Source organism: Crocodylus porosus, unplaced genomic scaffold (genome assembly GCF_001723895.1).
Source record: "Crocodylus porosus isolate Cpor-Errol unplaced genomic scaffold, CroPor_comp1, whole genome shotgun sequence".
In the NCBI taxonomy this organism is placed as follows: domain Eukaryota; kingdom Metazoa; phylum Chordata; order Crocodylia; family Crocodylidae; genus Crocodylus; species Crocodylus porosus.
This window is the reverse complement of record NW_017728906.1, coordinates 188284595-188293925: the sequence shown is the minus strand read 5'-3', so window position 1 is coordinate 188293925 and position 9331 is coordinate 188284595. Positions and strand designations below refer to the sequence as shown.

The window sequence follows — 9331 nt, the reverse complement described above, 5'->3', positions numbered from 1 at the left end:
AGTTCATTGCTTCCATGCCATCTGCTTATTAGATCATATTCTTAGTCACCCTTGTTTCCACTTGTGCCTCTTGTCTACTAGGGCGAGTTAGTGTATGTCAATTATGGCCGCACTGAAGACTTTTTCAAACTGGAGAGAGAGATGGGAATCAATTGTACGGGAAAGATCGTTATTGTCAGATATGGGAAAATCTTCAGAGGAAACAAGGTAATGTGCCCGATATAAAATTTCCATCTATACTCAGTTTGTGTTTCAGATATGCCTCCTCTATGGCTGACATACACATTTTAAATCTTTTGGAGATCTTAGAGTAACTGAGTTTGTTATTAAACTGTGTTCAAAGAGGATTTTTGACTATGAGACACACTTTCTTAGGAAAGTAGGGCTGGAAAGGACTGTCATGCACTCCAGCTCTCTACTCAGGGCAGGATCATCCCTGACTGAACCATCCTAGTCAAGTGGCTACATGACCTGCTCTTGAAAATTTCCAAGGATGAAGATTCCTCAACTTCTCTATCCAGTGCTTAACCACCCTCATAGTCAGAAAGTTCTTCCTAACTACCAACCTAAATTTCCCCTTCTGCTATATAAAACCATTACTGGTAGTCCTTTCCCCTACAACAACTGAGAAAAGGCTGTCTTCGTCTTCTTTAGAATCGCCCTTCAGGAATTGCCCTGCTATCAAGTTCCCTCTCCCTCCCCAAGTCTTCTGTTCTCCAGACTACAAACCTAGCTCTTTCATATGAGCACATTAAAATAAATGTTACTCATTTCTCTAGCTATCTGCTCATGTTGAATATTCCAAAATATGGGTGATATGCTTGTAACACACATGCAGCTTCCCAACTAAACTGCTTTAAAATGAATATAACATCTTTCTGTTTAAAGATTCCCCTGAAATAAGCAGGGAGTAATTCAAAAGAGGATTTATTTTAAGCATCCTATTTATCCGTATATGCCCACATCAGATGATATGGAGAACAAATGCTTTAAGAATACATTAGTCCAGTTCTTTTCTAAACTACGATTTTTTTTTTAAAAAGCCTACTGATTTCTCCTAATACTTCAAGTTCAATTCAGGAAACATATTAAGCACATGCTTAACTTTAAATATATTTAAGGGCTTTCCTGAATGGGGATATGTTTCCGAATGAGGGCTATATTTGTGAAGCGGAAGCAGAGGATTCAGAGGGTCAGTCAGAGGGAGAGAGAAAGTCACTATTGAGACCCGCACCTGCTCTAATTACTGCTGAAGTCAATGCTAAAATGTTCCCTCAACTTGAATTTCAGCAGGATTACATTTCATAGGTGATTTACATATTTTCAGTTAACTCAGAGACTCAAGTGCTAACTTTAAACAAGGACACCAAATTTGTGATATTCCCTTCAGGAATATTTTATGCCCAACTATATAAACACTTGTTTATAATAGTTATCAGTCTCATGTATAAAATATCATACAAATAATGTAATATAATATTCAGAAATTATTCTGCATCTAATATTGCTTTTTTGGTCCTAGGATATATAGAAACCAGTTGGATAGAAAAGGTTAATAAAATCAGAGAGGGCATTGTTTTTATACCATTAATTAAAATTAATTTAAAGTCATCTCACACTTAAGGTGTGTAATGTGCAGCAGTTCTAAAGCTTGGAAATTACATGGCTTAATTGTTGCTAAAAGGAACAGCGAATAAACTAATTCCTGTGTCAATGTGTGGGAAATGCTGTGTCTTCTACTGAAAAATTAGTTCATGCATGTCTGATGGAGTGACTGCACTGTCAGATTATATTTATATTGATTAAGAATAGGGTAGGGGATAAAGGCAAACAGTGCATTTCCTAGTCACCTGTGGTAGTTTTTGATTAAAATACCTGGACTGTGACACTGAGTTGCAGATTATTTGCCCCTCATATACTATTCTGGTATGTGTTACTGGGCAGCAAAATTCTTTAGAAAGCTAAGATAAGATAGATGGCATCTCAAAACCAAATCAGCTGGCAGAGTTAAGCAGTGATGCTGTTTACCAAAATAATGAATATGAAAACACTTCCCTGTGTGAAACAATACACAGAATAGGCTTTTTTGCCTTTATAAGACGAAAGTACACCATTACTCTTCAGTTACACTTGTTTTCAACTGAGTAGCAGATTTGAGCCCTTAAAACTAGGGTGGGCAAAATGCAGCCCGTGGGCCAGAGACAGCCTGCCAAGCCATTCTATCTGGCCCGTGGGGCCCCTAAATTTTTTGGGAAATTAATATTTATCTGCCCCTGGCTGCCTGTCATGTGGCCCTCGATGGCTTGCCAAAATTCAGTAAGCGGCCCTCCGCCCAAATTAATTGCCCATCCCTGCTTTAAAAGTTTTCTCTTTCTAGTATGACCTAGAGACCTCTCAGGAGATCCTCAGAGTCGATGTATTTTTTACCAACTAAAAATTCAGCATGTTTCCATACTGCTTAAACATTTTTTATTGTTCACTCAGCATTTCATTAGTCAGGTGGTTGCTTTTGTCTGAGTGGCAAGATACCAACTAGATTTATGTTTGGTGCAGTCATGCTCTGGGGAAGGTTGGTCCATGTTGGTCCACTTATCTCTTGGGTAGGATTCAAAGTAGCAACAAGTCCCAAATATCTGTGTTATATCAGCTTCCCAGCAGGGTACCAAACTCAACAGGGAATTGCACGATGTAAGAAAATGATGGGCCCAATTCTGTTTGACCTAAAGGCTTTTGAGGCTAAATTTTGTTTCACTTCATGCACGTAAATGGTACATACTCAGCCACATAAATGCAGTTTTTGATGCTTTCACACAATTCGGGATTTTATTTTTCTCTGGGGTGAAGTAGAATTGTCTTGCATGCATGCTGGCTGGAAATAGCATGGAGAAGGGAGAAGGAGGACCTGCTCATAAGCTGAGTATTAACCAACAGTGTGCTCTTGTTGTGGAAAAATGGCCAGGTTGTATTTATAGGAGCATCACTTGCAAGTTAAGGGAGTGATTCTTTTGCTCAAATACCTGCAAGGCAGTTACAGGGGCTGCTTACAGACGTTAAAAGAAAAGAAAAATAATGCGCTTTACCGGAAGAAGCAGCACATTAGTTTGACCCAGCTCCACAGCATCTATATAGATCGGGAGCTTCAGCAAGGCTTTTAGGCACAGTTATGTAAAGCTGATTCAATCAGCTATTAGATAAAAGTGCCCAAAAAGCCCCGCTAAAGCAGCCAATTGATACAGATGTTGGGTGAGCTGGGTCCAACTAATGTGATGCCTCTTTTGGGCATGTGCTGAGCTTGGGAAGGGAGCGCACTGAATTTAAAGTAAAGCGCCATTTTGTTGGGGTGGGTTCAACCTCTATAAGCAACCAGAGAGGATAGAGATGAGTTTTTCTTATTGGCCACAGGGGACAGGACTAAGAGCAACAGCCTCAAACTGCAGCCAGGAACATTTAGGTTGAAGATTTAGAGGAAGTTTTTCACTAATTTTCTAATGTTTCTATGATTCTTTGACTATAAGGTAGTCAAGCACTGGTACAGGCTACCTAGAGAAATGTGCATCCTTGGAAAATTTCAAAACACTTGGCTGGGATGGTATTTAGTTGGGGATGATGCTGCCTTGAGAGGGAGACTGGATGAAATGACTTTGCGAGGTCCCTTCTAGCCGTACTTTCCTATGAAACTGCAAATGCCACGTCGGCCCAAGGGAAATAGAATTTAGCTCTTCATGATATTCACGTCATGTCAGGGGGCACTTCAGTGGATGTCAATGTAATTTATAACCCATTCCATCATTAGAGAAGTGTTAAAGAGCCTCAGAGTAAATAAGAATCTGATTCTAAGACATGTCACAATGTCTGCTGTCTTTTGTGGGATCTGAAAGGTAATCGTGTTTTAGTCAGGTCCTTCAGTGCAAAGAAACAGAGTCTATTCTGGGAAGGGCTGAGCATTTTCTACACCCATTGGGACTAGGGTCTGGAGAGATCAGGACCTGGTAGAGGACTAAATGGGGAATGGGGCTCTGCTTTTTCAGGTGAAAAATGCTGAACTGGCTGGTGCCAAGGGAGTCATTCTGTATTCAGACCCTGCTGACTATTGCACCCCTGGGGTAGATCCCTATCCAAAAGGCTGGAACCTTCCAGGAGGTGGAGCCCAGCGTGGGAACGTATTGAACCTGAATGGCGCAGGGGATCCCCTCACACCAGGTTACCCAGCAAAAGGTAAGTAATGTTGTGAGTCATGGTAATCTTGTTGATGAAATTGCGGTGGTCCCAATAGGTCCAGACTGGCTGGATCTCAGGGGTGGATGGGAGCAGACTATAAGATAGCGCTTGTCCTTTGGAACAGATGGACATAAATCCCACAGCTCTTGCCATTGCACAAAGGAAATAGTGTTCATCTTTTGTTTCATTTCTGCACGGGACACTTTCATATGAAAGAAATCCCAATCTTCCCCCAACCTATTAATGAACTATGTTCAGCAATGGCTTCCAAATAGGGGAATGTTGCCTACACAAAAGATTGTGGCTGGCCAGAAAATAAGAATTTTGTGAGGCATTTCAACATTTGTTTTTGTTCCACTCCAAAACAAGAACGTCAACTTTCTAATTGTGTAATGGAAGAATGGAAAGAGACCACAAGAGCACAATAGTTAAGGCACTCACCTAGGATGTTGAGGACCCACGTTCAATTCTGTGCTCCATATGAGGCAGAGAAAGGCCTTGACCTAGGATCTCCCATGTTCCAATTGAGTCCTTTCACCCATAGGATATTGGTTGTTCACCTTTCTTTATGGTTCTTGGCAAAAAATTCTGGACTTAAGTGTCACAGCTGTAGCATGGGCAGAGGTGCCTAGTGGTTAGGCTCAGGCTCAGCGGTCTGAGTCCAGAGCCAAAGTCAAGGTAGGGTCAAAGACAAGGTCAGCATACTGAGGTCATGAACAGGGTCATGAACAAGTCAGTCAAGGAGCCCGAATCAGGAAGCTACAGCTTACATCCTAGTCAGGAACTGACCCTGTGGCAGCATAGATGCAGTTCAACAAGGACAAGTGCAGGGTGCTGCACCTGGGGAGAGGGAACCAGCATTATGGTTATAGGTTAGGGGCTGACCCTCTCGGCAGCACAGGGGCAGAGAGGGATCTTGGAGTCATGATTGACTCCAGGATGAATATGAGTCGCCGGTGTGACGAAGCAATAGGCAGAGCCAACCGCAGCCTGTCCTGCATCAACAGGGGCATCACTAACAGGTCCAGAGAGGTCTTGCTGCCCCTCTATGCGGCGGTGCTGGTCAGGCCGCAGCTGGAGTACTGTGTCCGGTTCTGGGCGCCGCACTTCAAGAAGGACGTGAAGAACCTGGAGAGGGTCCAGAGGAGGCCACTCGTATGGTTGGAGGCCTCCGTGGCCAGCCCTATGAGGAGAGGCTGAGGGACCTGAATCTGTTCAGTCTCCGGAAGAGGAGACTGAGGAGGGATCTTGTGGCTGCCTACAACCTTATCAGGGAGTGATACTAAGAGCCCAGGACCAGGGAACAAGAGCTGGCACCACAGTCAAAACAAGGTGTTGTCACAGGGCCAGTCTGTGAGGTCACGCGGAAACTTGTGCAGTTTGCCACACTCTGCCCTTTTGGTTTGAAAGCTGTTTGGGGCATGGCCAGATTCCTGCCCGCCCAGCAGCCAGTGAGTGGCTACCAGGATGACTCTTTCCCAGCTTGACTGGTGGCACGTCATGCTAAGGTATCCCAACAAAGCAAACACAAAAAGGAACTTTCTAGAGAGAAACGTTTAAATTATACGATCCCAAGCCAGTTTTAGATGCAGAATTGTGGACACCAAGGGAGAATCTGGGAAAAGCCTTTCTGAAAAATGTGTTTCTGCAGTGTAGAAAATATAGTGTTTTGTAGAAATGGCAAGCTCAGTTCAGGGTGGCAGGATAATTATCCCTAACTCCTTGGCACAGCGAGGCTAGAAGTCGTATGAATCGCTCCTCTGCATTGCATACAAAGTGGCTCTCTGGTTCCAGAGTACACCTATCGGTATGATGAAGCCAGTGGTGTAGGTCTTCCAAAAATTCCTGTCCATCCCATTGGTTACCATGATGCTGACGAGTTACTACGGTAAGTACAAGGGGAAGGGAAGGAGGGCAAAGGGAAACTTCGTTAGATTATTTTTCAAAGTATTGAAGTATTTGGAAGGAAGGAGAGAAAACAATGTTAGTTTAAGGACATAGATAGGCAAGGTTCTTTGAGTGATATCTTTTAGTAGATCGACTGAGTGGCTAGAGAAAACGTTTTAGGCAAGCTTTCGGGTACAGTCACCCTTCTTCAGGGATAGGGGATATCTGCTGGGCTGAGACTCCAAGGAATGAGAGAAGCTGAAAGTGTAACAGGAGGTCAGTGAAAATGTAAATCCTGTTGCACTTTCTGCATCCCTCATTCCTGATCTCCTAATTCCTTTTTCACTGCCAACTTCTTTCTACCTTGTATTCTATCACCACTGTCTCCCTTTGGCCTTTTTCCCCCTGCCTGCTTCCCCCTCCCTTACTTGTTTTACCTTTTGTCTTTCTGATTTCTACCTTGTGGCAGGACGCGACCTAGGGGTGCCGCGAACTCCCCTAGCACTCCCTACCTACCGTGCCAAATTGGTTTCAATGCACCCTCTTTATCTCGCCCACCACGTCTTTGATGGTAATATTGCTAAAGGGAGGCTGCCTTTTACACTCTTTGGCACGGTGCTCTGCGACGTCCCAGTCTGTGCCCTGCCTTCGATAACACTGCAACTAAAGCCTCTGGAGCTACGCGTGGGTCTTACAGTCACCCATGCCCTCATGGGTCCTCTGGCTCATCCTTCTCTGTTGCCCTCGCCCGCACTGGGGCCTCTTCCCTGTGCTCTCGTAGCTCGCACTGGGGCTGGGGTCAATACACCCCAAAACGTGGTGCTCTCTCCGGTGCTGGGTCTCCACGCTACTGTGGAGCCCCTATGAGGCCTCCTCCAACCCCTAACAGCCTCACCCGGTCCTCTGGTCTTACACAACTACGAAACAGAAAACTCACACTCCTGTGTTACAACATAAACTCAAGCCAACTGGCTAACCATCATCCATATCCCTACCAGGGTTTCCTCCACCCAGTATTGTCAACGCAGAAGTTGCTCAGGCCATCAGGCTTCTCTGCTCTGCCTACCCCAGCAGAGCTCCCTCTTCCTCAACTGCCAGAGGGGAACTGACCCTCCAGCCTCAGCCTGGCTTGTTTATATAGGCCAGGCCCTGCCCCCTTCTGGTCAGCTGACCAAACTGGTTGTCTCGGCAACCCGCACCTGTGCTGCCTCTTTCTACATTTCTTTCTTACATTTTCACTGACCTCCTGTTACACTTTTAGCTTCTCTCATTCCTTGAAGTCTCAGACCAGCAGAGGCTCCCAGTCGCTATGCCTGAAGAAGGATGACTGTGCCCAAAAGCTTGCCTAAATTTTTTTTTCCAGCTACTCAGTTGGTCCAATAAAGGATATTGTTTAAATAACCTTGCCATTCTTATGATTTGAGATTTATGGTATAGTAGTGCTCAGAGGCTCTCAGGGTATCACTGAGATGGCTCTTCATTTTTCAAATGCAGATGCAAGTAATGTATAATTCTATTAAATTAAAAAAACCAACGCTCATATATAACATTACTCATATACACAAATATCAGTGATGGAGGCAGATGCTTGCTTTGCTCCAAATAATTTACAGTCGTTTATGTATATGTATAACTATCATTTATATATACTTTCAAGTTATAAGTTAATTGTTATAAGTCCTATGCAAACTGAAACTCAGTAATCTTCAAGCAATAGCATCTAATGTGGTTGTGCGTCAGAGGTTTAGGGAGCAGCGGTAAATGGGACACTGTGTGCTGGTACATATTCTTCAGTCTATTCTTTCTTCCTGGTCTCTGCTCTACAGCAGTGCTTTTGCTCTCTCTGTGTCTCTCTCTCTGCCTTGCAGGAATCTTGATTTGAGCCAGAAAAAAGCCAGCATTCAGGGTTGAGAACAAAAAGCTTAACAATCGTACTCACAAATATCTTGGCAGGGGTATTTGAAAAATTAGACCATGAGGGTCATTACTGGTAATGCTCATATGAAAATCCTGGAGCCCTGGGGATGTTATAAAATTTTGAACTCACTGTCGCCCACACTCAGTTGTAAGTCTTCTGTACACAAACTATAAAAAAAACAATGAGAGGGCATTTTTAAAAAGCAAACTTTTTTTTTAGTATCTACAATGTAACTTCTTGTTAATTTTCTCACTTTGAGCAAAAAATTTCAATAGGGCAAAATGACCTAGGAAGCTAAATCACATTGGCTCTCAGTAGGATCTCACCTCTTAAGTCACTTATGCTTTGCAAAGCCCACTCCTTTATCATTTGTCTTTCATTCATTGTTCAGCTGCTGGGCCTTAATCTTTTCCTCTTCTGGTAGAATAGATTCTTTCCACACAGTAACCTATAATACATTTCCTTCCTGTGAATAAGGCAAGACAGACATGTCCTATTTGGTTTGGTTTTACAAAGCCTGTGTAACTCTGAAGTGCTACAGAAATAGAAATGTTACAATACTTCTAGACTGTTTGCATGAAGCTGTCAGCCTCAGGTTTACCTTTAACTCACTTATAACGGTTCTTTACATTTCTGTCACTCATTCTTTCTGGGCCAAATTCTGTCTCTTGTAGTATGTGCATGTTTTCCGTGGGTGCAATTAAGAACCATCTGTTGGCATGCCACTGTGCAATTAGACTACCTATTAGGGCCGTGCAAAATTTCGACTGCGGATTCCTTTTGGAGGTGTTTCAAGTGTTTTGATGCTCAAAACTTCGAATCTGAAACAAAATGGGAGACGTGTCAAAACCTTCAAAACAAAATCAAACGAGTCAAAATGTTTCAAAGATGTTTTAGCATTTCGAAGGTGTTTTGAAGCTGGGCTTGTGGGGAAAGAGAAAGTAAGGAGAGGGAGTGGGGAGAGAGGGGGAACAGACTGACATCTGTACCTGGTTAGTGTCTGCCAACTGTCCCTGAGGTCACTTCCAATCCCACTGGTCTGGGGGAGGGACCTAAAAAGTTTAAAAACAGCATATAAGCCTGTGAGTGCTTAAGCTGTCAGCCTGTCTCTTGCCGGAGAGCAGCATCTGAAAGACACTGACTCAGACTGCTTCCTAGCTGCTACTGTCTAACTAGGGAGTGTGTCTTCTACTTGCAGAGAATTGGATAGGATACAGCTTACAGTGACAGCTTAGCTATACTAGCCTAACTTCAATACTAGTATTGTTATCCCTATATCATTTCTTTTTTTTCTATATCCATTCCTTT

At 43.4% G+C, this 9331-nt stretch overlaps 1 protein-coding gene across 4 annotated transcripts in view; it reads left to right on the top strand.

The window, feature by feature from the left end:
• The window catches only part of LOC109306785 (putative N-acetylated-alpha-linked acidic dipeptidase), a 49868-nt gene that overhangs the window by 15508 nt on the left and 25029 nt on the right, over positions 1–9331 (top strand). For 2 of the 4 annotated variants that reach the window (XM_019530355.1, XM_019530354.1), the window contains exons 5-6: positions 4029–4215; positions 6013–6106. In XM_019530355.1, coding sequence (XP_019385900.1) covers positions 4029–4215; positions 6013–6106 — 281 coding nt within the window. Of the gene's footprint in view, positions 1–52; positions 208–4028; positions 4216–6012; positions 6107–9331 lie in introns of those variants that run through there. The other 2 variants (XM_019530356.1, XM_019530357.1) reach the window with 2 other exon arrangements.